General features: G+C 38.8%; 7 protein-coding genes and 1 pseudogene across 16 annotated transcripts; 3 read left to right on the top strand and 5 right to left on the bottom strand.

The window, feature by feature from the left end:
• Window positions 1–1001: 1001 nt before the first annotated feature.
• On the bottom strand, window positions 1002–4112 carry LOC111452770 (protein FLUORESCENT IN BLUE LIGHT, chloroplastic-like). 5 transcript variants are annotated; one of them, XM_023093648.1, is made up of 5 exons: window positions 3978–4112; window positions 3400–3509; window positions 2905–3067; window positions 2165–2485; window positions 1002–1433 (listed from the first exon to the last, which is right to left on the bottom strand). In XM_023093648.1, the coding sequence occupies exons 1-5, from the start codon at window positions 4072–4074 to the stop codon at window positions 1231–1233; spliced, it is 894 nt and encodes a 297-aa protein (XP_022949416.1). In that variant the 5' UTR covers window positions 4075–4112; the 3' UTR covers window positions 1002–1230. The 5 variants fall into 5 exon arrangements, with proteins under 5 accessions (XP_022949416.1, XP_022949417.1, XP_022949419.1 ...); XM_023093649.1 differs by having other exon boundaries at window positions 3400–3455; window positions 3978–4098; XM_023093651.1 differs by lacking the exon at window positions 3400–3509 and having other exon boundaries at window positions 3978–4071.
• Window positions 4113–4595: 483 nt separating this feature from the next.
• Window positions 4596–8513, bottom strand: LOC111452775 (annotated as a pseudogene).
• A 420-nt stretch (window positions 8514–8933) lies between these two features.
• Window positions 8934–10214, bottom strand: LOC111452773 (dormancy-associated protein homolog 4-like). The gene is made up of 3 exons (XM_023093656.1): window positions 9821–10214; window positions 9624–9744; window positions 8934–9253 (listed from the first exon to the last, which is right to left on the bottom strand). Exons 1-3 carry the CDS (start codon window positions 10032–10034, stop codon window positions 9226–9228), a joined length of 363 nt encoding a protein of 120 aa, XP_022949424.1. The 5' UTR covers window positions 10035–10214; the 3' UTR covers window positions 8934–9225.
• Window positions 10215–11118: 904 nt separating this feature from the next.
• On the top strand, window positions 11119–13528 carry LOC111452769 (40S ribosomal protein SA-like). The gene is made up of 5 exons (XM_023093647.1): window positions 11119–11416; window positions 11985–12247; window positions 12414–12611; window positions 12744–12975; window positions 13226–13528. The coding sequence occupies exons 1-5, from the start codon at window positions 11278–11280 to the stop codon at window positions 13312–13314; spliced, it is 921 nt and encodes a 306-aa protein (XP_022949415.1). The 5' UTR covers window positions 11119–11277; the 3' UTR covers window positions 13315–13528.
• A 217-nt stretch (window positions 13529–13745) lies between these two features.
• On the bottom strand, window positions 13746–15517 carry LOC111452496 (GDSL esterase/lipase 5-like). Its single transcript, XM_023093263.1, has 6 exons — window positions 15220–15517; window positions 14946–15067; window positions 14541–14774; window positions 14219–14462; window positions 13883–14131; window positions 13746–13847 (listed from the first exon to the last, which is right to left on the bottom strand). Exons 1-5 carry the CDS (start codon window positions 15515–15517, stop codon window positions 13899–13901), a joined length of 1131 nt encoding a protein of 376 aa, XP_022949031.1. The 3' UTR covers window positions 13746–13847; window positions 13883–13898.
• A 265-nt stretch (window positions 15518–15782) lies between these two features.
• LOC111452768 lies at window positions 15783–18485 on the bottom strand. Of its 2 annotated transcripts, none has more exons than XM_023093645.1 (5): window positions 18112–18485; window positions 17475–18027; window positions 16746–17241; window positions 16580–16667; window positions 15783–16168 (listed from the first exon to the last, which is right to left on the bottom strand). In XM_023093645.1, the coding sequence occupies exons 1-5, from the start codon at window positions 18166–18168 to the stop codon at window positions 15947–15949; spliced, it is 1416 nt and encodes a 471-aa protein (XP_022949413.1). In that variant the 5' UTR covers window positions 18169–18485; the 3' UTR covers window positions 15783–15946. The 2 variants fall into 2 exon arrangements, with proteins under 2 accessions (XP_022949413.1, XP_022949414.1); XM_023093646.1 differs by having other exon boundaries at window positions 16580–16661; window positions 18112–18484.
• A 1425-nt stretch (window positions 18486–19910) lies between these two features.
• On the top strand, window positions 19911–26138 carry LOC111452767 (AT-rich interactive domain-containing protein 4-like). Of its 5 annotated transcripts, none has more exons than XM_023093639.1 (16): window positions 19911–20278; window positions 20343–21252; window positions 21345–21530; window positions 21689–21742; window positions 21889–21977; window positions 22443–22719; window positions 22854–22910; window positions 23114–23145; window positions 23355–23490; window positions 23575–23748; window positions 23941–24579; window positions 24868–25005; window positions 25102–25200; window positions 25317–25417; window positions 25525–25615; window positions 25730–26138. In XM_023093639.1, exons 2-16 carry the CDS (start codon window positions 21103–21105, stop codon window positions 25853–25855), a joined length of 2349 nt encoding a protein of 782 aa, XP_022949407.1. In that variant the 5' UTR covers window positions 19911–20278; window positions 20343–21102; the 3' UTR covers window positions 25856–26138. The 5 variants fall into 5 exon arrangements, with proteins under 5 accessions (XP_022949407.1, XP_022949408.1, XP_022949411.1 ...); XM_023093640.1 differs by having other exon boundaries at window positions 20350–21252; XM_023093643.1 differs by having other exon boundaries at window positions 20416–21252.
• Window positions 26139–26248: 110 nt separating this feature from the next.
• LOC111452774 (probable E3 ubiquitin-protein ligase rbrA) lies at window positions 26249–26944 on the top strand. The gene is made up of 2 exons (XM_023093657.1): window positions 26249–26710; window positions 26787–26944. Exons 1-2 carry the CDS (start codon window positions 26475–26477, stop codon window positions 26854–26856), a joined length of 306 nt encoding a protein of 101 aa, XP_022949425.1. The 5' UTR covers window positions 26249–26474; the 3' UTR covers window positions 26857–26944.
• Window positions 26945–27005: the final 61 nt, after the last annotated feature.

Consider the following 27005-nt stretch of genomic DNA (forward strand, 5'->3'; position numbering starts at 1 on the left):
TCACAGATCAAGATAATGATTGAAATCTTATACTTCACCCTATACATGGAGTCCCATAAAGAGCCCTCCCTGCGTGCACATTCTATGGGTATGTTATAGAGGTAAATGCTTAGATTATACATTAATGAAGGTAGTTGCGCAGATTCTATCTGTATGTTATAGAGGTAAATACTTAGATCATGCATTAACGAAGGGAGTTTATTACCTCTTAAACGAGATTGTCCACAGAGCGGGAATGGGGAAAACTTCCCACTCCCCCGTTTAAACGAGAACCTCCCACCCCATTCTGGGCGAGTCCTTATGGAGTCCCGATTCCGCCCGCTAAATAGACATTTTTATGCCCACATATGAAGCAGTGCACATTACCAGGGGTTGATCTGCAATCAAAATAGTGGACAAATCCATAAGATGACTATAAAAGGCAGAGGCAACGCAGATAAATCAGGCAATTAAAACTGACAAATGAACGACTGGTCCAATACTCGAGAGTTTGAAGAAGGATCATATGCACTGCACAAGACCAATCCTCTTCTTCCTCGCAAGCTTGCACCCTTCATAAGAACATCATCCAGATATCGGCGAGAAATGAATTATTCGCCAAATTTTCAGGGGAACAAAACGGAAACAACCCTTAAAATGTTTCTGAAAGATTATATGTAAAGAGTTCGAAAGTAAAATTTTGCCCCCTTCGATGAAGATTCTTAGCTCCGCCCATGATTGACATGATGCCGTACTAGAAAAAGGTGAAAAGGGAACTTAATGCAGACTCCCCTTCAAGTTCGTTGAGTTGCTGAATGTCAAGTTCGTATACAGTGCCTCTCCAAGAACTCGACACACTTCAAACTTGATAAAACATAATACTTAATCTTGAGCAAAATGTAAGGAAAACAATCCATAGAAAAATCAGTGATAGTCTCAAGTATAATAACACTTTTGACTTAAAACTAAACATAGCCTAATGGCTTGAAATTGGAAGGAACATAGCCCAATTGGTCGAAGTATTGAAAATACTATAAGTACTTTATATACGAAGCATTTGATCAATATTCAAAAAAGAAAAAGAAAAAAAAAGGAGGCTCGAAAGTAATATTTCGGAATTCAGATAGAATAAACACAGAGAATGATGCGATTCTGCAATTATTCTCAACTCAACATCTACCAACCATTGACGAAAACTAAGTATTTGGCTAGATTATGAAGGAACAAAAACCACCGGTGATTGCAAATATATCAGTCTGTTTCCAGCCTCGCTATGTACTTATCATAATAGTAGGCAGCTTTCTCAAGATCCCCAAGTTCAGTGTAGCAATCAGCAATTGCTCCAAAAGCTTCAGTGTTTCCTGATTGTTCTCCTTCTCGTTCAGAGATTGCCAACACTAATGAATGGTATTTGATTGCTTCTCGGTACTTTCCCTGCCTCTGCATTGAAGCCCCTGAAAGATTCAATCCCAATTCGTATCAAAGTGAGACCAACAATTGCTCCACAATAATAACATTTTATATTGCAGTTGACGTAGAAACAAAGTTGTGGAGAAAAATATGCATAGATCATGAAAGGCAACATTGCTAACGCTAGCCCTTATCTAGGTGCATAACCTGATGAAATTAACAGAAGAAACTGATTTTAGAAGGCTTTCAAGGCAGCTCCAAGGCCAGGTGGGACTCCAATTTTAAATATCACGGTCGATGCCTCCCCTTCGATACACGAATGGTTTGTGCATCCTACAGAAGAAGACTTACACCTCCTATAACCGAGACTTCCTCCCAGAGGGTTATTGATTGGTGAAAAGCCAAAATGCAGCTTTGTATACATACAAGGAGATTGATGCAGGTAGACAGTTAAAGATTCAACATGTTGGTTTTTAAGGAATTAAATCCAATGAACAAATCATTGTTCAAGAACTATTCCTTGATTTCGTATAACAACTTCCTTGTTTTCGTAGAAGGAATAAGAACAGGAAATTAGCCTTAATTATGAATCTAATAAATATGGAAAATACAGGACTTCCGCGTATATGTAATATGCATGTGGATAATTTTGGCAATCGGCTCCCAGTAAAATATTATAGATATCGAAGAATGACTTTTTCATGACAATAAAAAGGAGCTCAGTCTTTTAAGAAATATAAGAAAGAAGAAGTTAAATAGGAGATCAAAGACAAACCTAAACCCCTTGCAGCTTTCTTCTCCTCAGTCGGATCCTGTAGAACCTGAGCAAGCTCAAGAGCAGTCTTAAACTCCACAAACGCCTTCTCTGGGTCTTGATTTCTCAAAAAGTTCTTTCCAGACTTCAATCGCGAGATCAACTCCTCCTTCCTTGGATCAACAATAACTTCGCTCTCGAGTATTCTTCCACCAACAGGAGAATAACTTAAGGTGGGAGCATAAGACTCAATTTTTGCTTGCCTTCTTAGTGCTGCATTAATCTGGCGAAGTTGTTCGTTCAATCGCTTCAACTCTCCCCTTCTTTGCCGAGCAAGTAACCCTATTAAAAGTTTTATAAATTAAATATGTTTTATGTTCCCAATTCAGCTAGAAATGTAAAATTTTCACAAGATATATAGCAAAGGATAATTACTATGGAACAAGTAGAAATTTAATAGTGAAACCCAGCAAATTACTTCTCATCTTTCCACCCTTTAAAACAAATAAATTTGGCCATAAGTGAAAGGCCAACAGTTTTTGTTTGGAATTGAATGGGAAATTTTAGAGTGGATTATTTTGCTTATCGTTCCCCTTTCCACGCCTACCCCATCAAAACTAAAAAGTGGGGAAAAAAACAATGATGCTGTGCACAAGGATCAAAAGCTGAGTCGCTAAGTTTCTCTTCTAGATTACTGAGAGATAAATATCTATACAAGTGATCAAGTGATAACTATCCTACATATCATCAAGGACCCTTACCTCCAACAGTAGCCCCTACAAGGGCGACAGAAAGAAGTATTGGCATGTTGAAAGCAGAATTTTCAGCCTCGCAAGTTTCAGCCATAGCTTTCAATGGTGCGGAAAATGTAAATACATTAGCTAAAAGAAACGCCAAAACTGGAGATCTCATCTCAATATTTCCCTGCCACATATAAATTTATTAAACATCATATTCAATTGGCCAAAAACATAGTAATAACAAGTAGTGGAAAGAAATTCAACCCTAACTAAAGTACTCTTACACGTTTCCAGTACTTCTGCAACTAAAAGTTTTCACACTCAGCAGAGTCCCAGATCATACTTTTATTTGGGAAATCACACCAACAATAATTGTTAAATAAGTGCAGTACTCCTTTTGATATCATCTAAACACAACATTCATTTGAAAGTTCTGGTTGACTGAAAGTTCTAACAAAAACACAATCTAATGTACCAAACTCAAAACTGATCAGCAGGGAAAACTCACCATCATACCTGACATTTTAGAACCGGCAACAAATTCTGCATCCCAAGTGGTTTGACAATGCTGTCTTCACAAAACGTAACAAAATTGTTCACATGAAGTGAAATATGAGGTATTTTCCCTGCCATAAATAAAGACACACAAGTAACTCCTAAGTCAGCTAGTTCTGACTCTTAAAGTTGAAATGTTACGAACAGTTGGGTTGAATCTCAATTTCCCCTCTAATGAAAGAATACCAAATTAGTGTATGCTCCGTGCCCAGAACCAAAAAACACCAGCTTATTTTACTTGAACTTGTAACTATAAAAGTTCATTTGCCTGCTTCGACCACATAAACACGCCAGGATAGGAAATCCTTTTTCTTCCTTAATTTGTCAATTAAGTCCCCAGTCCTAACCATATCAGAACTCATCTAATAGGAGAATGCTTGAAATCCTAAGTATTAATCGAGAAATGGTTGGAACATGTTCAGTTATTCAAAACATCAAAACCTCAAGCTAAAAGCTTCTAAACAGGCATCTCCCATTCGAAATGAACTTAAAAGAATAGATGAAAAACAAAAGAACGTTATAAGCACCATGATACTAACCGGAAACATGGACTTTCCTCAATAATTGATCAGAGGGAGGAGATCGCGGGGAATTCGGGCGGGAAAGGAAGCAAGAGCAACGCATTGCCATCGCCATTGGTCTGGATAAACGTAGCTATTCCAGTGTGCGAGTGCGTGCGATCCTCTCAATAAATTGTTTTAAAATGATTAGAAAAGACCCTCCTTCTTCAAGAAAATTCACATTTTTGCCACTGAAGCAATTTTAACAAGCATTGAAACGGCGGTCAGCGTCGGTTATCGAATATATTTAGGGAAAATTAAAAAATAAAAAACAAATTTCACTACTAAATTTGTCAAAGTGATTCGATTTTCCCTATAAAATTTTAATTTTCACTTATTCACATACTTATTTTTAAATTAAGTTTGGACAAATTTTAATTTTAATAAGGCACAAATTATTTATATTTAACAAAAAAATATTTATGCCGACAATATTGTTGATGGTTTAGGTTGGATGTCATGGGCTCATTTTCTATGGTCGTATATCTATTCCAAGTGTTACAAATAATATATTAATTTAGTTTCCATATGATAGATAGCACAAAAAGTGGTCAAAGGCGATAGATGATCCAAGGGTAGATTTTTTGTTTCGTTGAGAAGTTGCCAAATAATGTAATAACATTACTGAATTTAGAGAGATGCATCGTTGCCGAGACCTGTCTTCTTGTGAAACAGTAGAGTAGCTGTGCTTGGTTACATAATAAAAGGCAAACACGTCAAAGCATTGCTTGCAGCTTATCATACTGTGTCCTAACATGGTTTCTAGTAATATCCCTAATAGATGGGCAACCTGAGAGTGCCATGGTGGTCTCCAACTCATTCTTCAGCATTTCCAGCACTGTTCTTGCTCCTTCTCCCTTTGCAGATGGCCCAAATAAAACTGCTCTCCCCGTCTGAATCACCATCAAATTATACCATCGCACACAAAAATAATAATAATAGTACCATTTTAAATGTTTTATATGGGGGGAGTATAGAACTTACAAGGATTGCCTGTGCCCCAAGGGCTAATCCCTTAAATACATCTGTTCCTCGCCGCACACCTCCATCTAGGACCACTGGAACTTCTTTCACAGCCTGGACAACTTGCATCAAACTTCATGCTTATCAATTAGGACACAAACCCAAAAGGCTGCGCAAATTGAAGCCGTGAATATGCATTTGGGTTCACTCATATTTGTCCTAAATTTGTATCAACTTGGTTTTGGTTTTGACCCTGCACAACCGTAACAGTTCAGGCTACCTCTAGTATATATTGTCCTCCTTGAACTTTTTCTTACGGGATTTTCCTCAAAGCTTTAAAATGTGTCTGTTAGGGAAAGGTTTCCACACCCTTATAAAGGTGTTTCGTTCTCCTCCCAACTAATGTGAGATTGTGTCCCCAACGAATGTAGAATTCTCACGAGAACATGGAGTGAATTGGGAGGGACCATTTACTAAAACTAAAGACTCGTCTATTTCAAAACAAAGATTTGATTTAAAAGCTTAAAAATGAAGGACAATATTTGCAGAGACACATGTCGAAGTAATGTGAAGCTAACTTATGCAGAAATTGAAGTAATTTTATCTCCTTGCATTCACATCTTTGAGCAATATAGTAGCACAAAATGAAGCGAAACTGACCTCTTCGAGAACGAGAATAGTGGGCGGAGTAAAGTCTAGTTGGCGGCCTCCATGATTGGAGACAATAATTCCATCAACACCAGCTTCCACAGCTTTAGTTGCTGCCAATCATCAAGAAAGCTAATGAAAGAAATTGCCTATCCATGAACTCAGACAAAACTCATAAACCAAGCAAGGAAATATATTGAAAGGAAAATTGTGCTGTCTGAGATGGATAAGCATTTCTACAAGTCATCACATCTTTTACTTCATTCATCGTATCACACCGGGCGATGTGCCAGCGAGGAGGCTATTCTCCGAATGAAGTAGACACGAGGTGGTGTGCCAGTAAGGACGCTGGGTCCCGAAGGGGGGTGATTTGGTGGGGTCCCACATCGATTGGAGAAAGGAACGAGTGTCAGCGATGGCGCTGGGCCCTAAAGGGGGTGGATTGTAATATCCCACATTGGATGGGGAGGAGAACGAAACACCCATTATAAGGGTGTAGAAACCTTTTCCTAGCAAACGCGTATTAAAGCCTTGAGAGAAAGCCCAAAGAAGACAATATCTATTAGCGGTAGGCTTGGGCCATTACATATCTGATACGTACTTGACAATTGCTACTTGTGTTTATCGCTTGGGCGTAGTATTTATTAGTTTTCTCCTAACACTTAAAAACATAACTTAACTTACCATCTTCACGAGTGAGAATCCCCCTTAACAGAATTGGCAGACTAGTGATTGATCTTAACCACTTTATACCCTGTAAACAGAAAAATATTAAAACTGAACTGGAAGGACATGAATGTTAGAAGAATAAACCTTTCAAGTAGCAGAAAATCTCATCTAATCAAGATGATGATTCGAAAGATTTCTCAAACACTGTATATTCATTACATTACCGTAGTTGAAAGAAGTCCATACAACATAGGAGTAGTTAAATTACTGATTTATATGAAGTATATGCTCCAAAGCTTATTAAGCACCAAAGTAAAGCACACATTCAAGTGTGTGATAGGAATCTGAGCAGCTTTCTGTACTTACTTTCCAGGATAAAGATGCGTCCACAGTTGCTTTCGCAAAAGTTCATAATTGTACACCGGGTTCGCAAAAGTTGCATGAAAATAGTGATGAGGATGGTTGGGAAGGAGTCCCACATTGGCTAATTTAGGGAATCACCATGGATTTATAAGCAAGGAATACATCTCCATTAGTACGAGGCCTTTTGGAGAAGCCCAAAGCAAAGCCATGAGAGATTGTGTTTAAAGTGGACAATACAATACTATTTTGGAGAATCGTGATTCCTAACAAATATATCTAGATTTAATCGTGAGATGTAATTCCAATATTCTAAACAAGAAAATTGAACCATTACTCACAGAGTTAATTTCAACAGACATGAGGCCTTCAAGATTCTTCTTTGGATATGCAATCATCCTACAAATTCATCCAATTGATTTTCCAGATGAGACAAAGACAAAGGCGTAGCTTACAATTGAAGCACTCAATACCCAGCAAAAGGAATACATACAATGCATGAGATGTGAAGCATAGATAATTGTTCTTCATGTCAGCCTCCCTTCGACCAAGCCAAGGAGTATCAAGAGTCACCACAATGGCCTTGTATCCACATGTCTCAGCTCTCTGTACTATCAAAGCTGTGATATCACGCCTTTTGAAAACCTGATTACAAAATGGAGGATAAATTCAAATTTGCCAACAAGGAAAGATAGTTAAACGTGAAAAAGAAGAGTGGTTTACATATAATTGAAAGAAGCGGACAGCGTCCCAGCTAGCTGCCACTTCCTCTATTGAACGGGTTGAAGAATAGGACAGCACCTACGGAAGCAACTCAATTCAATTACCAAATTGCACAGGTTAAATAACTTATAGCTTGTGCAGCAGCTGCTGCCCTAGCCGTGGCAAGTTCTCCTGAAAAAACATAGATATCATCAGGTATAAGTAGAATGAAAATCAGTTCTCTCAACTAAGCGATGTTCTCAACAACCTTCATGGAATGCCAACATATGCGCAGAAGTGGGAGCAACCAGGATAGGTGCAGAGATGCGATGGCCTAATACAGTTGTTGACATATCAATTTGGCTCACATCCAAAAGAACTCGAGGTCGAATCCTAAAAACCATAGAAACCCCGAATAGTAAGTATATAGCATTACTCTATCAAAAGAGTGATTAGGCAGGTTTAAAATTACGTGATGCTATGAAAGGCCCGTATGTTCTCTCTTAGGGTGTGCTCGTCCTCAGCTCCCCCTGCATAGAAATCGTAATACATTTTGGGAAGAGCTGATCTAGCCAATTCCTTGAAGTCATTCACATTCACTGGTTTAGAAGACATTTTACCCTGACAAAATAGAGATCAGAAGGTTCCTAATTAAGTGATTATATTCAAATTTGACAGAGAAACAGTAACAGATGTCGCCCACGGATCGATTAAACATAGAGGTGTTGAAAGACGCGGGAATGAGTTAAAAGAATTTTCTGTACTTTGTTAAATTTATGATAAGAGATTTTGGTATGAACAGGACGTTGAAAGTAAGGAACAAAAGTGACCAGAAAAACAGTAACAGATGTCCCCCACGGATGGATTAAACATGAAGGTGTTGAAAGACGCGGGAATGAATTAAAAGAACTTTCTGTACTTGGTTAAATTTATGATGAGAGATTTTGGGATGAACAGAAGGTTGAAAGTAAGGAACAAGAGTTGGTGACATATTTATGGAGAAATTAAAAACAGGATCTATACCTTGAGGTTTGTTAACCCTAAACTCGAAACTGCAGCCTTCACCGGAGAAAAGGTGGAGAAGTTGAAGTAGAAGCCGAAAATAAAAGTGTTGATAAGGATTACGTGGCTGCTGGAAGTGGAAGTGTAGAACAAATATATATATGTATAGATACCAACCTAAAACCGATGGAGATTGCAAATTTGTTCATACATTCCAACTACTCTGCTTTATCGTAATTAACGCCAATCAGTGCTGTGTCGTCTATTCTAACGTTGACAACTCCGGCCCTTTGCAGGGTTATTTGAGGAGATAATTGAATTTCAATTTTCAATTTGATTTCTTTTTTGAGCATTCAATTCAATTGGAGATAGATTTGACCTTAATTCATATATCAAAAGATCATATGATTGTAACAATTTTTTAATTATGGTTAATTCAAATCTCAAATGGAACACACACTCCTGAAAATACATTTAACATCCACCAAGTGGGCCATACGTATAACACACCCAGCCCAAACATTACGACCCATTATTATTTATCAATCAATTCTGTTGCTTTAATTTCCACAGATGTGCCAAGATTGAAGATAGGATTAGAGCTCTCTCTCTCTCTCTCTCTCTCTCTCGATATATATATATATATAATGAAAATATCCAAATACAAATGAGAAAAGGCAAGCTTAGTATTTACAGAAAAAAAAAAGAGAAAAAAAAACCCTTTTCGGGTACATCCTCTTTGCATGTTCTAATATTACTTACTACATATGTAAGGGAATTTCTTGCAAGCGGAAAATATATCCAAATCCAAGGCAATTTCCTTGTAAAAAATGAAAAAGAGAACACGTTATTCTCTTCTTCTTCCAATGCTCTTCTCTATCCATCAACGATCTAAAGCAGTTATAACGATCCTATATAATTATAAAACACAATTATCTCACCGTAAAATTATCACTAAATATCATAATATTACATCTACATAATATCTATACTACTTCAATGGATGGGAGGATAACCAAATATTGTATAATTCTTAGCAATTAATTTTGTATAATTCTCTTAATTAACCCATTTATTTCGCTTCAAATTAAATTTTGAACCCTAAACTTGTATGCTCCAATAGAAATAGTATTTTGATTTTTTTTATTTGAAAGTTGAAGTGTATTATTACTTTTAAAAGTCAAAAGGGTTTTTGAGAGCAAAATTTAGGGAATAAATAATAATTTGTCAAACAAAATAATTACTAAGTTTATTTATGAAAAGTGGTGGAAAAAAACTAACCAATCATAAACAGAAGGGGTGCTGGTTGGGTCAGATCCTTCCAAAGGGCGACGGCGAGGATAATCAATGGTTCTTCTCCTGGCCAGTCTATTCATATCGTCCCCTCGCGGCGTCTCCGGCGCTGCATGATTCAACACCAATAACGACCCGATCAAAATCAAGAGACGGGATTTAAACAGAAGAAATGAAGTACTTACGAGTGGGCGGTGGAGTGGTGGTGGTGGATGAGTTCTGAGAGAGAGTAGGGCTAGGGATCTCGATACGACGAGGAATGTTGGAGGCGCGGTCGTTGGTTAGCATAGGCGGAGATCGGGAGGCGGAGAAGGAGTTGTACTTGCGGAGGCGACTGAGGCCGGAATCCGGCGCGGGACCAGCGAGGGTTTCGTCCCAAAGCTTGTGGAGGAAACTCATATTGAATTAATTATGAATTATATGTCCCTCTGTGAGAAGTGGAAGAAGGAGCTCAGAGGCCATTGGTTTATAATGAAGATGAAGAAGATGGGAGTAACAAAAGTCTTCCGGTTAAATGATTGATTGGAATGAGTGGTTAGTGGCGTTCCTTCCCTTTGGCTTCTATATGGCTTTGCAGCTTGGTTTCTTGAGCCTATCAATTGAGTCGAGGAAGAAGGCTCACCCCACCCCACCCCACCCCAGCCGACAACACAGATACAAATCCGACCATTCATTTTTATTTTATTTTACACGTCATTACATAACATTACACACTTGACACCATCCAATTTATTAAAAAAATATTTGCAAAATTATTTAAGAGCTCGGTCCCGCACACGTCAGCATCATGGTAGGAATATAATTTTAACGTTGAATATATATATATATATATATATATATATATATATATATATATTTTATATATATATATAAAGACCTGTTCAAACATCATATCAATTATCAAGTTTTTTTTATATCAGAAAATATTTAAGTTTAATAAATATATGAGATATGTGTGACATATAAGTTCAACCTCTAACTACTTGCAAACAAATCAAATTTATCCTTTAATCACATTAAACCATTTCTATGGTCACACATTACTTCAAACTCAAATAGTGAAATCACAAGCGGTACATGAGGACCAAACTTCCTTTATTCAAATTGATTTATGATTAATGTCTTGATTTATGTTAAAATTTACTATTGATCTTATAACTACGTATTTATCTTATAACTACATATGTTATGTTTGTACTTATATATTTATATATAAGTCAAATTTAAAGGTATTTTTGAAATATTATTGAAAATTTAAGAGTATTTTTAAACAAATTATTAAATGTGTGTTAATGGTATTTTTGAAAATTCAGTCAAAATTTAAGGTCTCATTCAGAGTTTTGAAGGTATTTTTTAATTTATATATATATATATATAAATTAACGTGTAAATTTGTAAATAAAGAATCTGTTTTTAAAAAATAAAACTCGGCCCCGATTTATAACTAACCCAGCCCAATTTATTCTGGATGCCAATTTGGAAAATACTTTGCAACTCTTTGTTCCGGCCGAAAGAAAGAAACCTAGAGAAGCCCTAGCCCCTCCTGTTCTGTTCACAGGCCCCTTCTTTGTTGGTTCAACCTCCTTAAATTACTGCTATTCTGCAAACCCTAATACAACTCTCGATTCACAGAGATCCCGCCATGGCCACTGGAACAGCACCGCGTCAGCTCTCGCAGAAGGAGGCCGACATCCAGATGATGTTGGCCGCCGAGGTTCATCTAGGCACGAAGAACTGTAACTTCCAAATGGAGCGTTACGTTTTCAAGCGTCGAAACGATGGTATGTTGTGAATCACTTTACTTTTAGTTTTTCCAAGTTTGTTGAACTCCCCAAACCGCTTCCTAGATCCTCTTTGTTTTCAATATTGACTGTGATTTGTCTTGCACTGTAACATTGAGCACTAATGTCCCTGCCCAATGACCCTAAGTTTTGGAATGAAATTCTAAGGACTAGAGCGATCATAATTTCATGAGTCCGTATATATATCCGTGATCTCTTTGTTAAATTTGTGATAGTGATTACAATTCAGAGACGGTGTCTGACTATTGTTTGGTTTACCTCTTTAGTTATGACTGTATTTGCCAAGGACACATTGTTGAATAGTCCTATGGATTCTACATGTTTGGTGTGCGACAGCACGTGTGATGTCATTTTTAATTTGATCCCACAATGTTGGTTCATACGGTCAAAGATTTGAAGATTAATCCAATCTCTATTGTTTGAAGAATCAATTTTGTATTCGAGTCTGTTACTTTGAGGAATGTTAAGTTATTAAAGGCTTAAAAAGAGGTTTGATCTCTATATTTTCCATATGACGAACCTTTTTTTTTCTAATTCTCCTTTTTAGGAATCTACATTATTAACCTTGGTAAGACATGGGAGAAACTTCAGATGGCTGCCAGAGTTATTGTGGGTATTGAGAATCCACAGGACATCATTGTTCAGTCTGCAAGGCCTTATGGTCAGAGGGCCGTCTTGAAGTTTGCTCAACACACTGGGGCTCATGCAATAGCCGGGAGGCATACCCCTGGAACCTTCACTAACCAGCTTCAGACCTCTTTCAATGAACCACGTCTTCTGATACTTACTGATCCTAGAACTGATCATCAGGTGATTGAGCCTTTTTAAAGACCGATAAAAGTTTTCTGTTATTAGTTTTAAGTCAAAAGGATCGTCTTCTTTTTACCAATGCTAGATTCACTTTTGTTCCCTTCATTTTATTTATACCTGACTTGTTGCTGCTATTTGTGTTGTCTGGTTGGTTTCTCGTTTCCAGCCCATTAAGGAAGGTGCGCTTGGAAACATTCCTACAATTGCCTTTTGCGATACTGATTCACCAATGCGGTATGTTGATATTGGGATTCCAGCAAATAACAAGGGGAAACATAGCATTGGATGTCTTTTCTGGCTTTTGGCAAGGATGGTTCTGCAGATGCGTGGAACAATTCGTGCAGGGCATAAATGGGACGTGATGGTAAGATCAACATTATATTTTATATCGTAGCATTGTAAACCGTGTTCTGAACTGGAAGTTTGGGTTAACACTTTAGTGTTGGAAGTTTAATTGAAGGTTTGGATTGAATCAATGGATGTGTTTCTTCTGCAGGTGGATTTGTTTTTCTACCGAGAGCCTGAGGAGGCCAAGGAGAAAGAGGAAGAGGCTGTTGCGCCTCCAGATTATGGCATTGCCGATTATGGGGCTGCTCCACTTGTTGCCTCAGATCAATGGGCAGGACAAATTTCTGATGCTCAGTGGGGTGACCCTGATGTGGTTCCACCACCTGTAGCTGCTGCAGTTGTGCCACCTGTTCCGAGTGTTGAGTGGGCCCAAGAGCCAGGTTGAGCCCGAGTTTCCTTTTATGATTTAGTTGAATACCCGTGCTCATTGCCGTGTGTTTAGCTTTTAAAAGAAATCACGCTGGTTTATGTTTATAATTACCACCTGCCAGTTCCAGTTACCTTGTAGTCTGTCATTCGATAACTTGGTTGGTTGTCTGTTTGAGTCGTAGCAAAAAACAACGTTGTTTTTCCATGAACATACTTATTTTTTGACGCCTTCTTTTCTGGGTTTTTTTTTTCCTTGTGCAGTTGCTTTAGCATCAGACGGATGGGATGTTGCAGTACCGCCACCAGCACCTTCAGCCGAAGGTGCTGCGCCTCCGGCTGCCAGTTGGTAGGGTACACTAAGGGAACTATCGAGAATTCATTAATCGTTTTATGAGTTTGCTTGTTTATGTAGGGGTACCACCTTTTTTGGTTGCAAAATTGGCTTGCCTCTTTTCTGATAGTCCAGTTTTAGATTTTGATATTGAAATTTTGACATCAACTTTGGTATCTTGGTACAATTTTTTTGGGATATATGGAATTTACTCGTCTCAAGTTTAGTGGACATCCATATGAATAATGACTCTAAATAATGGGTGGTGGTAGATCCTCCATTGAACACAGTCATAGTGATACTCCTGTCCAATTGATAATATGTCAATTTAATTGACTACTCTTTGTTTCCTGTTGAAATTTTGTTTGATAAACTATGTAAAATTATAATATTTTGAGTTGGGAACTGAGAGTCGAGAAGTTCTAAGGGGTCTAGAGTGTAGAAGAAATAAATATGAAAGCACATTTATTTAAACCCAATTCTCAATTCTAAATGTATATTTGTTTCAGATCTTACATTGTTTCAAGTTTAAAATAGCCATTAAAAAGAGTCGAGGATTAAATGGATATGATTTATGATCACAACTCATGGCCAATGGTGTTCTCAAATGGTTTGAAAAAGATACTTGAGAGAGGAATGGCGACTGGATGAGCCACGCCACAGTTCATGAGCAAGCTGTTTGTGGAGGTTTTCAGTGAGATGGTAAGAATCCCAAAAGACATGCTCATTCGGATTCCTACACAATTCAAACTCCTTCACTCCTCTTCTTCCTCCGCAGCTGAAAACTCCTCTAAATCTCCCTGTTCCACAGCATGCCTCCTTCCCTTCCTTCAACCCTACATTATTATATTACACATACACACTTCAAAATCTCTGTATCAAAGTTTAAAATCTGTCAAGACAGGGAGTGAAAGTTGTGCTACCATATTTGAATGGATTTTCCATTCTGTGTGTGAGGCTGCTACTGAAGTCGTAGAGTGAATATTTGAACCCCTTCAGCTGCTTCTCCAAGTCTTGAAGAAGCTTCACCAATCTCTGGTTGTGAACACTTTTATACGCCGACAGCTCTTCCAAACACCCGCCATCTTCATCTCTCATCCCTGGACTGCACCCAATAGGCGGCAAGTTCAGGAACCCGAATTTCCTGCCCCCGCTATCATATACTTCCTGTCAAAACCAACAAAACAAACATCCACATTACAGTGTTTGAATGCAAATTGAAGACTGCAAAAAAGCTTAGCTTACTTTGATAGAAGTACTCAAGTTCCCAATCACCAACTCAATATATTGGGATTTGGAGTGGGATTTGAGAAAAGTAGAATTGGTTAAGAAGAGGCTCATGTAATCATTGGTTCCGATGCTGAACAAATACACAGCCTTTGACACCATCAGCCCACCTTCAGCTTTCCCCAACTTTCGTTTCAGCCATGTCACTACCACCTCCCTAAAGTACTTAATCTGTGTTTTCAGCTCGATCACCTGAATACGTTCACAACCGAGTTGCTTAATCATGAACCAGGTTTGAAAGTTTTTAGATCAAAGTGACGATTTTTTTGTGTATAGTGCAGAAAGAAGAGCTGATAATGATTTGGTTTGCTATTTAATATGGAAAAAGGTGCGTGAGGAGTGGGGAGGATACGTTATTCTTACCGACCCATGAAAAGTCTCGGATAAAGCACCTGCTCCAGCCGAAGCAAAGTTCGCTCCATTATGATAATGATGAAAACCCGGTTGAAGAAAAGGTGGGATCAAAGGCAGCTTGGCGAATTCAGCTAAAAGATAGAGCAACAAAAGTCATGAAAAGTTGAGCCTTGCCCAAATGTATAGTTTATCAGAAAAAGAGAGAATATTGGGTTAGCAGCACTGCAGAAGACAAGAAAACAGAGATGAAGAGGACATAAACCAAATATATGGGAAGTGTTACCTATAAAGTCAGACACCAAACGACCGTCGGAAAATCTTCCAGTGGGGAATCGGAAGTGGGTTTGGCCATAGGGCCAGAAGTTAGCTTGGTCAAGAGTTGTGGTGTTGATGTAATTATTGTTGCCAGCGTCCAAGAAAGAGTCCCCAAAGATGAAGAAAGCAGCATGCTTTTCAGGCACAACATTGAATTCAACTTCAGCGAAGCAATATATGGAAATGAAGTTGAAGAAGAAGAAGAAGAAGAAGAAGATCAGAAGCAACTCAATTAGTTGACCACGCCAAGTGCTTTGAGTCGCCATTAATGACCAACACAATTAGTTGGGGAGTTCTGATGTGATGTTTTTATCAGAAACTAAGGGATGAAAACTGGTCCAAGAAAATGCCAAATTGCTGCGGCTGTGTTTGAAAAAAAAAACAAATGATTGGCTGTTGGAAGGTAAAGCCTCGACATATTTGGTGGTATCCGGTTGAATTATTCGCATCCGTGGAAAAGTCTTAAGATATATATCAAATCTAGTAGAGAACTTAAGTCTTCCCAAAACCATATCAAAGTCGTTTCAAAGATGGGGAACAAAAGCCAATCTAATATTTGTTGGAAAATGGAAACTCAAAGAAAGTGGCTCTCTCTTCCATTTGCTCTATGCATTTCTTTCAAGAGACAACATGAATAAAAAAGAAAGAAAAAATGATACAAGTATTTTGTGTTGCTTGTTGTATTTGAGTGAGTGTTATGAATGGTGGGTAGGGAAGCAACCACAAGAAGTGGTGTTGTGGGGTAATGAATAAGGGCGTCGCCAGTTTAGCTTCTTGGCTTCTTCTGTGGCTTTCTCAATCTGATGGGTGTGCTGTTGCCTGGCTGCTTCTCTCCATTCCTCTGCTTTTCTGTGTACCATCGACAGTCTCTTCATCAGCTTCCCCTCTAGATTTGATCTCATCCTTTCTATTTTCACCTGCATCGCCAATTCATCTTTTGAATCCCTTGGGGGTTTTAAGATCATTAAATGTAGAGCGATTGTAGGCAGTGTAGTATGGACTCAAATTTTTGGTCAGAAACTAAGAGAAGCATGTTCTTGGGCATGGCAGAGCTCAATTCAAATAAACAAATTCCTTTTTTTCTGTTCCTTTTTCCAAATGGGGATTTTGGTGTCATAAAATAAATTTGGAAGATGAGTCGTAGCTTTCAAGCATATGCAGGATACGAGGGTTACTGAAATCAGGTGAAGCACAGACACAGAGGTGGACCAGTCATGGCGGATGGCTCGAGAAAGAAAAACGACGAAACCCAAAACATGGAAACAACACACAACTTCAATATAAACAAACAATAATAATAAAAAATGACTTTTCTGATAATGGGGTACCTCAAGTTTCTTCGATTGAGCTTCTGCTTTTGCATTTTGCAGGTTCACCCAAGCCTGTATCCTGGCTTCTTCTCTCTGATATCTGAAACTTCATAAGAATAAACTGAGTCTAATTAAAATCAACGGTGAAATGTGAAAAGATAAAAGAAGATAAATTTGTTTTTACCTATTACAGCACTGGGTTTTCTCCTCTTCTTCCCAAGCTGCAGCTCTGGAATCTGATATACTTCTCCGACATTCATTGCCCGTTTCGAAGTGTCTCAAGCTTTTTGAAATTTCTTCCTCCTCCTCTTCCCTCGAGCTCCAATTCGATGCAACAGAATCGTATTGAGATGGAAGCTGTAGCTTAGCCAAATGGCATTCCTGCAACTGGGTAATGTCGATGGTGGCGCTATTATTGTCGGCGTCGTCATCGGCGCCGACCAGACCGAGCGGTCCGGATCTGTTCGCCGGCGTGTTATGGCGAGCTGGGGATGAGCTTTTGAATGGAGTTGGGCACCTTGAAGTGGTGGAACTGCCTAAAGGGGTCATCTCTGTTCCAATGTCTCTGTGCTGAACCTCAACAGTGGCGCCCGTAAGTTCCATCTTGCTAATGGCGGAATTGCTGAACACAAAGCCTTCCTTCGTCGGCAAATTTGGCTCTACATTGTCCACAAACTTATCTGTAAACAATCGAATTACGCGTTAGAAGAAACCATCAAGACCCACATGCAATTCCATCTTCCAAAACTCCAAAGGACAAAGTTTTAACAGAGAAGCGTGAAATTTTGGGGTGGTAAAGCAAGTTTTTACGCAAGCTACAGGAAAACGTTGAAAAAAGTACAGCAACAGTTGAGAAAGAAAAAGGGTATCTGAGTAAAGCCGAAAATCTAAAGTGGAAGAGGAAAGAGAGTACCTTTTAGGTGTAAATCAGAAACGCCATTGAAAGGTCTCAAGGAGTTGCTGTTATTTTTGCACAAAGTTGCAGATCCAAGAAAGCTCGAGACTGCTTTAGAAACCTTTTCCTCCGTTACTCTAAACTTCTCAGCGAAAACCTCTGTTTGAGGCTTGAAGTTTTCAGCTTGCTTTGATATCTTTGTTGGCTCTGATGGCTTCAACGAGTGGGCAGGGGAGTCATTGCAAGGGCTACAAACAAGCCATTTCTCTGCTTCGTCCCACTTTGAAGGGACATTCTTTCTTGAAAGGTTTCCAACGCTGAAGCCAAAAACAGGCCTTCCAGGAGTTGAGGGAGACTCTGCGACTCGTCTTTGAGTAGTCACTGAGTTGACTCCATCTCTCCTCCTCTGAGTCGAAACAGAGGAGGTGACCGTGTTCACCATCGGTAATGACTTGACAAACTCTGAAGTTTCCTTGAGGTTGAGCTTGCAAAGTGGATCATGGAAGGTGTCTGCAAAAGGGTCATCCTTGGTTTTACCATAGAAGCTTCTCCTGCCCACCAATGGCGGGTCCTGAATCAGACAAAAAACATCAAGAGTTTGAGAAGATAACCAAAAGAAACAGAACAAAATGCATAAGACTTGATCACCATTTACCCCATTTGATTCGAATATTGGAGGAGACTGAAAGTATTTGGGAGTGGGAAGATCCATTCGTGAAGTGAACAACAGTCAGCAGCTTCGACGATGAAGGAAGTCTCTGTCTGGTTGTTAAAGAAAGGGCTCTCTCCTTTTCTTCTCAATCTCAATGTTCATCATTTAGATATAAAGCAGTAGTGTGGCATAAGAAAGTGACTGTTTTTGCAGTCAAACAGAGTCCGCACTGTCCCAACCCAAAAGCATTGACTACTTGGAATAATGGATAAAAAAGAAATATGCAGCTACTCACATGGGGTAGCCTGCAAAAGCCAAGCTTAGCCCACCCATGTTTCTCTCTCCCTCTCTCTATCTACTACTATATATCTAAATATCTATACCTATACATTCAAAATTTTGAAACTTAGAGAAAAGGTAAGGTTGTTATGAGTTATAGATGGGATTTGCTTAAAGTTTAGAAAGGGAGGGTTTGTAGGAAAAAGCTGGCTTTGTCCTGTTTTTGTTTACACAATAGTCTATGAGCAAAGCCCTTTGTTTTATAATTTGGCGTCTGTTCCCGAAGATGCACCTCCATCCGACAAGATTTGTGGTCACAAAAATTATTCTGACATTTGTAACTTAACACAAACAATTTCATTTTCTTTTGTTTTGTTTTGTTTTCTTGGTTTCAAATTCTTGAGGAGGATCATTGCCCTCTCAACTCATTAACTACCTAACAAAAGGAAGGCTAAGCATGCATTATTACACATAGGGGTCAGCATGGGTGGTTTGAATTGGAATCAAATAAGACAGCCTCTGACGACATTCTTTCTCAAAACCTTCCCTTACTTAAATATGATCAACAAATGAGGTAGTAGATGCTATTTTTCAAAAAAATGTTTCACTTTTTAACTCTACCTTTTTCACTTCTCTATTGATAAGATCATACCTTACAGGACAGTAGAAACTAAGGAAAACGTGATGTCTGCCTCAGTTTGATAGTTTGGCTGTCTTGTCCCTTCACTGTGCCTCCTTAATTCGATCCCTCTTGACCCATGTGACTTCGGACGGTGCATGTAATGGACACATGGGTTTATCTAGGGTTTTAAAATGTTAATGAAGCCAATGACTATTTGTATTTATAAGGGGTAGTAAAGAGGAAGGAATTGGGCATAGAGGGGCGTACAGGAAGCATTGCAGATGCGACAAGGACATACGACAAATGGGTGACTGCCAAATGATAAAAGACAAAAGAAGGGGAAAAGGCAACAACAATGGATTGTTCAAAGCATGCAGTTGCCCAACTAAAAACACAAAGCCTCCTCACTCATCCAAGAAGCTTCAGTCAACACAACTGCCACACTCCCAATTACATCTTCCATAAACAACAACCTGCTTACTCTGTGTCTGTGTGTACAATCTTCATTTTGGTAGGCTTTCAAGGATCTTTCCGATGGTGTGATTCACCACAGACTGCGATGGAGAGATTATTTGCTAAAGATGTGATGACCAACACCATCGCCAGAAATTACTTTGTGAAGCACGTCTATATAGATTCTCGTTTGAATCCTCAAATATTGTAATAGCTTTTCTTTATTCAATTCAGTTATGTAACGCCTCGTCTCCAAATCTATTCGTTTATATAGCCATCGTATTCTAAGAATTATTTTCATTTCAATTCATTTATGTACTTATTCGAGAGTCACATGAGGAAGAAGGAGAACAAGCTCAACTAACTTGACGAAACTAGAAGAATCTGTCAGCAATCTAATCGACGATGATTAAAAAAAAAAGAAAAAAAAAAGAACAGTGTTTATAGGCACCCAATTAACGCAAATTTCTGGATTTTGATCTCTTATGCTCTGCTATTGTTTATAACTTTCTCAGAAGACAACCACAATATGGCCATTACCAGTTTTAATGAAAACCCGTGGGAAGTAAATCGGAAGGCGATGGCGACGTGTTTTCTTGATTGGGTTCGAATCGGCTGTGATATAAACGCTTCACTTTTCTTGGGTGTAATGTGTTTCGAAACGTTTGACTTCCGGTTTCGAATGGGAATTTTTTGATCAGACACCCACTTATTTAGCAGAAAGGAACTAATTATTTGGATTTAATTTTGGCGACCACTGTGAGAACTTTTGTTTGATTTTCGTGTTTATTGCGTGGAATGTGGACATGGAGAAAGGTAAGAGTATTTCTTATTTCTATTTTCTTTTGGAGAGATTTTTTTTAATGATGTGAATTTTAAGGGCCTAGGGTACGCTTTTCGGGCTTCAGTCTTCTATCGCTGCCCAACAATTTTCCCCTTTCGTATGAATTTAGGGGCTACGGACTGTGTCTTGTCGTCGATTTTTCTTGATCTCATCCCGCTGGATGTTCAAATATCCTTGATTATTCCCATTGGGTCGGTGGGTTCTTCCATTTCTGTCGTCGGAGGCGGTGAATTTCATTTTGCTTCTTCCGGTGGAGGTTGGTTCGTTTAATTTTGAGGTTTTCTCTTATGGGTTTCGCTTTGGAGCTTCGATTATGATTGTTTTTGTGGTTATCCTTGAAGTGATTTTGCTCACCCTGCAGCTGAATGTATTCTTTGCTCTTCCACTACATGTTGATCACAGTTGTAGATTCTTAACAGATAGGGTTTGAGTTCTTAATAAGTTCTGCATTCTATTTTTGCATAAATTTTGTGGTGAGGTGGGTGAGTTTTAGGGTTTAACTGTTGGTCCGGTAAAAATTAGAGGTTCTGGACGGCTTTGATTTTGATCTTAAAGCCGTTTCTGAGGGGCTTTGGAATGATGGCATTGTTTCATCCTCAGAATGAAAATTCAGGTTCTTTAATTCTATGTCATGTCCAATGGGTATTGTTCTCCGAGATTTTTAACTGATTCCAGGGTGTTGGGGCTCTGCTTTGGGGAATGTTTGTGTTCTAACGGTTCCTCGAGGAAGTGGAAAGGTCTCATTGCTTAAGGAACTTCGCTTAATGCAATTTTCTCCCGATTATTCCTGTAAATCATGCTTCATTCCATAGGAGCTGCGAGACAAACTTGTAGCTTACTTGCTGTTACCTGTGGAAGATTGCCTAAAGTAAAATGCGAGGAGGATGTTGCCGAGCATAATCTGAAATACCCCTTTCCAGAATTGGTCTCTTCCGGACGATTGGAGGTGCAAAACTGCAATAGTTGTCATTTATCTGCAAGTTTCCTACTCGATTAAAGATGGTTCTTGTCAAAATATTGAACTGCTTGAATTTGCAGGTCCAAGTTCTAACAAATCCAAGCAAGAATGAGTTCGGTAGAATTGTCGAATCATGTCAACCGAGCTTTGTCTACTTGCAAGGGGAGCAACTTGAGAATGACGAACTTGGGTCGTTGGTTTGGAATGGTGTTGATTTATCTCTTGAAGATTTATGTGGACTATTCGATACTGCATTACCAACCACCGTATGCTCTGTCTCCCTTCCATAATTGATCAACTAGTACTTTGCTTAACCATCTCATTTTTTTCTTCTGCCCATTCACTCCTTTGTGATGAGGTTGGAGGAATGGATTTGGTTAGAGTACATTCAGGTTTTGATAATTTAATTCATCTATGAACTCAGGTGTACTTAGAACTCCCAAATGGAGGCAAAATAGCGGAGACTCTTCATTCTAAGGTGATTTCTATGATGTCCTTAGACCACCACTTGGATTAAACTATGTTCTTGATATGAACAATGAGGGCAGCCCATGTGTATAACATTCGTGTGTGATGTCTTCTTTGTCGAAGGATGTTTATTGAATCAGATTCATCATTGTGCAGGGAATTCCTTATGTCATATATTGGAACAACACATTTTCATGTTATGCTGCTGCTCATTTCCGCAATGCATTACTTTCTGTGGTGGAGAGGTACTTTACATACTTGAAGGCTTTTCCCTACTTGCTATTAGACGGACTAGAATTGTGTTGTTTTAGGTGTCTATTTACCCTTCTTCATGGATTCAAAATACTTATCTTGACATTTAGTTTAGGATAAAAGCTGCTTTGTGATTTTCATATATATATATATATATATATATTGTGCTTCTTATACTAGCTCACATTACTGTGGAAGTTGTTGTGGGTAGTGTTTTTAAGAATGTAAAGCAAGTTAAAGAGCAATAGCCCTTTTAGGGCTTATGTGTAAGATGAAAAAAAGAAAACACCAGCCAACTAACTTGTAAGTGACACTGTTAGGCCCTCCCCACTTGTTGGGGGCACTTATGTTTTGCATGTATTGCCTTCCGTTTACTTTTTTGTTGAACTTTTGTACTTGTGTCTTTGGAGGGTGTTAAATATTTGATTTTTATGTTGTATTTCACTTGTGGGCTGCAGTTCATCTACTCATACATGGGATGCTTTTCAGCTTGCACATGCTGCTTTTAGGCTTCATTGTGTGGGGAGAAATTATGCTCTTCCTGGGAATGCTGACGATTTTAGGAGTGATCTAGAGCCTCAACTTATTGGAGAACCTCCAAAGATTAACATAGAACCGCCTGAGCTAGATGCTGGTGAAGATGAAGATGCTTCTTTAGAAGCCGTCCCTGTTATAAGTGTACATGATAATAATGTGACCATGAGACTTCTCATCTGTGGATTGCCTTGCACACCGGTAAGCAGTTTCCAGGCGTTCGTCTTGTATTCATGAGCCATTGGGTACACCTGCATATAGGTGTGCAGGAACGAGTACCCTTTCAATTATGAATTATTTTGCATGGTTTTCCTTATAGTTTTCATGCTTTCTAGGATGCGTGCTTATTGAGATCATTGGAGGATGGCCTTAATGCCCTTTTGAATATTGAAGTACGTGCCATTCAAATTTTGCAATTTTGCTTGTTTTATAGTTTGTAGGAGTTGACCAATGACATTCTTTATGTTTGACATTATTCGTTAACATTTTCTCAATGAATGGACGATCAAGATCTCTATGAACTGTTGCGACTTAAGTTGTTTTGGGGGCATTCCCATCTAACTGTCTAAGTTTTTGGTTTTTATGGGTGATACAGATACGTGGGAGTAAACTTCAGGGAAAGTTCAGGTTAGCTTCTTCTTGGTTAGACTTATGTTGAAATATATAGGAATATTTTTGGTTTAAACACTTGGACCGCTTCTCACATCGGTATGCCAATTTTATATTTTAACTCTCAATGCCATTATCTAGGATATGCCTTCTTGGTAGGAATTAAATCTTTTGTTCAGTGAATATCTGTTGTATATGCTATTGATGCTTTTAAAAATATGGTTCAGTGCTCCTCCGCCACCTCTTCAAGCAGGATCCTTTTCTCGCGGCGTTGTGACAATGCGATGTGATATAGTGACCTGTAGTTCGGCCCACATCTCAGTATTGGTGTCTGGTAGTGCTCATACTTGTTTTGATGATCAGGTCTGTTTCTAATTTGAACTATTTGACCCGTTGGTAATTGTTTCAAATAGGAGTCTAATGCCTAGATGCTACTAATTATTTCAGCTGCTGGAAAAACATATCAAACATGAGATTATTGAAAATAGCCAATTGGTTCATGTCATGCATGATTGTGAGGGCAACAAACATCACATGCACAAGCCTCGAAAATCTGCTTCAGTTGCTTGTGGGGCAACAGTTTTTGAGGTTTCGATGAAGGTTCCCGCTTGGGCATCACAGGTCCCCATCCCCCACTTAAATTAAGCAGAAGCTCTACTTTGATATATTTTCTATTAAAAAAAAAAAAAAAAAACTTGGTTGATTCATACGATCAATGAAATGTTGATGTCTGGATTTGTACTTGGTTGAATAATCCAATGTCGCTTTATCTATAATATATTAATATCAATTTGTTTACCATTGGATGCTCAGGTCTTGAGGCAACTAGCACCTGATATGTCACATCGGAGTTTAGTTGCACTTGGCATTGGGGGAGTTCAGGGTTTTCCTGTTGCTTCCTTTGAGAAAGAGGATGCCGAGCGGTTGCTCTTCTTTTGTTCAAGGGACGAGAATGATAAACATTCAGATCAGTTGCTTGTAAGTGTACTGCCACACTGGTTTAAACCACCTACTCCTAGTAGAAAGAGAGTGGAACCAAGTCAAGGAATGAGGAATACTCTCTCTCATGACAGTCTCGCCTATGCAAATATCCCTTCAGTTAGAAGAGTAGGTAGAGAGGAGCCTGCCCCAATGAATGGGTTTAAGGCACCCTTACTCCCGGCTAGGAAAAGATTAAAAGTAGCCACCATGAAGCCTATTCCACTTGTGCATAGGAATAAAATGAAACTTTTCTCTGGATGGACTGAAGGAGATGGTAATAGTGGAGGCCAGCCCAAGGCTAGTTTGCCCGCCGTTACCCCGTCCAAGCATGTAACTGTAGGATCAACTTCTGCAACACAAAGAAAATCATTTTCAAGCTCATCTCAGTCTAAGCAGCAAATTATTCCCTTAAATCCACTACCTTTAAAGAAACATGGCTGTGGAAGAAATCCAGTTCAAGATTGCTCTGAGGTAAGTTACTATGATCAGTGAGGTTTTAGCTTAAGAGGTTTGTGGATATCCAGTTATTGGCAGTAAATATTGGAACTATAAAATATCTCTGCATTAAAACGTGGGTGTCCATCATGTCAATGAGGAAATCCATGACTAAAAAGTGTTTTTGGTATTTGCCTTCTCTTAGGAGGAAAAGATCTCAACTTCATGCTATATGTTCATACACATTTTTTCAGAAGTTTTTGCCTGAACTGATATGGATTTCATTCTACTGTTAATAACATTTCTGTTCTGCTCTCATTGCAGGAGGAGTTCTTGAAGGATGTTATGGAGTTTTTACTACTTCGAGGACATTCACGACTTATTCCTCAAGGTGGAGTTGAGGAGTTCCCAGATGCCGTACTCAATGGGAAGCGTCTTGACCTCTATAACTTGTATAAGGAGGTATGGTCATTGAATTTCCAGAATAGTATATTGATTCCTCCTGTCTGGTGTTTTAACTATAGAGACCCGTTTTGAAAGTGTTGCTCTGGTCTGTAGGTGGTCACCCGAGGAGGTTTTCATGTCGGCAATGGTATCAATTGGAAGGGGCAGATCTTCTCTAAGATGCACAATTACACAATGACCAATAGAATGACTGTATGTACAGCAAACCTTTTCTCATGGATTTGTGACCCTTCTGATGCTAGATGAAATATTTTTCGATTTTACTAATTTCATATGTTGTAAGAAGTCGATCCTATATGTTCTCACAGGGTGTTGGAAATACATTGAAAAGACATTATGAGACTTACCTTCTAGAATATGAATTGGCTCATGATGATGTAGATGGAGAATGTTGCCTTTTGTGTCACAGGTTCGTCAATTTTTTTCTACTGATTCGTTCACTTACATGGTGAAACATGAAACTGATAATTGTAGCAACATCACTTTCTTACCATGGGATTTGCATCTGTTCAATAGTAGTGCAGCAGGGGATTGGGTGAACTGTGGTATTTGTGGTGAATGGGCCCATTTTGGGTGCGACCGGAGGCAGGGTCTTGGTGCATTTAAGGTATAATTTCCGACCACCTTGACATAAATTCTGGGAAATCTTGGGTTAGTGAGGCGTGGAACTGCATGAGTGTACAATATGGTTAATCTTTTCTCTGTGATGGTCTAATTGCAGGATTATGCCAAAACAGATGGGTTAGAGTATGTTTGTCCACATTGTAGCATTACAACTTACAAGAAGAAACCACATAGTGTAGCAAACGGGTCTCCGCAAGGAATAACAAATCCACGGATACCTTGAGTCATTTTTGGTCTTCGTCTCAGCACAGTCATTTTTTCCGCCTATTCTTATCCTGCATCAGAAATTATTCATTGTTTGGATTCGTAGATGAGTTTTATTTGAGGTGGTGTGCTGCTAAACCATTAACTGAAGAGTAAATTTATGAGACTCAGGATGAAGAGACTGTAGGTGAAGAGAACTAAAGCACAGAGGGAAAAGCAGAATTGGTGCATAGGTTCTTTTTTTTTTTTTTACTCTCTCTAGGTAGTAGTTTAGGAGGAAAGTTAGTTAGCAGCATGGCAGTTCATAACTTTAGCAGGGGCGCTGTAAAATACGTGTATTCTTGTAGCTAAGCCATGAGTGAGTGATGTATTTTACCATTTTTTTTATTTTTATTGTATAATATATATGATAGTCCAACAAAAGTAGATGAATAATGAATCACACTTCATATGCATTTCAAAATCTGTGCCGATGATGAAATGAAACGCTTCGCCTTCCCTTCATTTCCATTTAGAATTCTGAAAATTCTAGTTTTAGTTGTTCATGGTTACTCCAATGGAACCGACACATTCCCCAAGGCGTCTATTCTGTATGACACTGAACCAGTTAAGTTGGGAAGTCGAGGCATCATCAAGCCATGGCCCTTCCCTTCCTACTCCACCATTTATACTTCTCACCCCGGCCTTCCCAATCACCGATGAGAGTTGGAGCAATGGCTAATGCACAACCAGCAAAGCCCGAACTGTGCAAGGAAGGAGGAGACAGAGACGAGATGCTGATGAAGGAGCTGGCTGATACATGGAAATGGAAGAGATGTCCGCATTGCAAAATTTATGTTGAGAAGATTGGAGGCTGCGTCCATTTTACTTGCAGGTAAGGTTTGTAGCCTTATTTTTTTCAGAACTTTTTGTTGAGAATTTTGTGAAGCAGTTTTATGTGAAATTTGTAGGTGCGGATCAGCATTTTGCTACGGCTGTGGATCTAAGTGGGTTGATGGCCATAGTTGTTGTTTTAGTTAGAATTTGGTTTGGATATTAAGAATATGTGGCGTATAAACACACTATGAAATTAAGACTTCACTATTTGAATGGTAATGTTCAAAACAAACAAGCCTTTAGTGTTATTAAACCAACAGCATTCGTTCCAAAAAAAAAAAAAAAAAAAAAAA

This window comes from Cucurbita moschata, unplaced genomic scaffold, assembly GCF_002738365.1.
Source record: "Cucurbita moschata cultivar Rifu unplaced genomic scaffold, Cmos_1.0 Cmo_Scf00014, whole genome shotgun sequence".
In the NCBI taxonomy this organism is placed as follows: Eukaryota; Viridiplantae; Streptophyta; class Magnoliopsida; order Cucurbitales; family Cucurbitaceae; genus Cucurbita; species Cucurbita moschata.

What these genes read in the sequence shown, in the direction of transcription:
- LOC111452773 (XM_023093656.1), bottom strand. Translation starts at nt 10,034, where the DNA reads ATGAGTTTCCTCCACAAGCTTTGGGACGAAACCCTCGCTGGTCCCGCG. An exon ending in CACCACTCCACCGCCCACTC is followed by an intron (nt 9,745 to 9,820) that starts GTAAGTACTTCA and finishes TGAATCATGCAG; the next exon opens with CGCCGGAGACGCCGCGAGGG. An exon ending in ACCCCTTCTGTTTATGATTG is followed by an intron (nt 9,254 to 9,623) that starts GTTAGTTTTTTT and finishes ATAATTATATAG; the next exon opens with GATCGTTATAACTGCTTTAG.
- LOC111452770 (XM_023093648.1), bottom strand. Translation starts at nt 4,074, where the DNA reads ATGGCGATGGCAATGCGTTGCTCTTGCTTCCTTTCCCGCCCGAATTCC. An exon ending in TGCCGGTTCTAAAATGTCAG is followed by an intron (nt 3,068 to 3,399) that starts GTATGATGGTGA and finishes TATATGTGGCAG; the next exon opens with GGAAATATTGAGATGAGATC. An exon ending in TGTAGGGGCTACTGTTGGAG is followed by an intron (nt 2,486 to 2,904) that starts GTAAGGGTCCTT and finishes AACTTTTAATAG; the next exon opens with GGTTACTTGCTCGGCAAAGA.
- LOC111452768 (XM_023093645.1), bottom strand. Translation starts at nt 18,168, where the DNA reads ATGGATCTTCCCACTCCCAAATACTTTCAGTCTCCTCCAATATTCGAA. An exon ending in CAATATTCGAATCAAATGGG is followed by an intron (nt 18,028 to 18,111) that starts GTAAATGGTGAT and finishes TGTCTGATTCAG; the next exon opens with GACCCGCCATTGGTGGGCAG. An exon ending in TTCTGATTTACACCTAAAAG is followed by an intron (nt 17,242 to 17,474) that starts GTACTCTCTTTC and finishes GATTGTTTACAG; the next exon opens with ATAAGTTTGTGGACAATGTA.
- LOC111452767 (XM_023093638.1), top strand. Translation starts at nt 21,103, where the DNA reads ATGCTTCATTCCATAGGAGCTGCGAGACAAACTTGTAGCTTACTTGCT. An exon ending in TCTCTTCCGGACGATTGGAG is followed by an intron (nt 21,253 to 21,344) that starts GTGCAAAACTGC and finishes TTGAATTTGCAG; the next exon opens with GTCCAAGTTCTAACAAATCC. An exon ending in ATGCCCTTTTGAATATTGAA is followed by an intron (nt 22,911 to 23,113) that starts GTACGTGCCATT and finishes TGGGTGATACAG; the next exon opens with ATACGTGGGAGTAAACTTCA.
- LOC111452769 (XM_023093647.1), top strand. Translation starts at nt 11,278, where the DNA reads ATGGCCACTGGAACAGCACCGCGTCAGCTCTCGCAGAAGGAGGCCGAC. An exon ending in TTTCAAGCGTCGAAACGATG is followed by an intron (nt 11,417 to 11,984) that starts GTATGTTGTGAA and finishes TCTCCTTTTTAG; the next exon opens with GAATCTACATTATTAACCTT. An exon ending in GGCATAAATGGGACGTGATG is followed by an intron (nt 12,612 to 12,743) that starts GTAAGATCAACA and finishes TTTCTTCTGCAG; the next exon opens with GTGGATTTGTTTTTCTACCG.
- LOC111452774 (XM_023093657.1), top strand. Translation starts at nt 26,475, where the DNA reads ATGGCCCTTCCCTTCCTACTCCACCATTTATACTTCTCACCCCGGCCT. An exon ending in TGCGTCCATTTTACTTGCAG is followed by an intron (nt 26,711 to 26,786) that starts GTAAGGTTTGTA and finishes TGAAATTTGTAG; the next exon opens with GTGCGGATCAGCATTTTGCT.
- LOC111452496 (XM_023093263.1), bottom strand. Translation starts at nt 15,517, where the DNA reads ATGGCGACTCAAAGCACTTGGCGTGGTCAACTAATTGAGTTGCTTCTG. An exon ending in CCGAGACTTTTCATGGGTCG is followed by an intron (nt 14,775 to 14,945) that starts GTAAGAATAACG and finishes GAACGTATTCAG; the next exon opens with GTGATCGAGCTGAAAACACA. An exon ending in ACTTGAGTACTTCTATCAAA is followed by an intron (nt 14,463 to 14,540) that starts GTAAGCTAAGCT and finishes TGGTTTTGACAG; the next exon opens with GAAGTATATGATAGCGGGGG.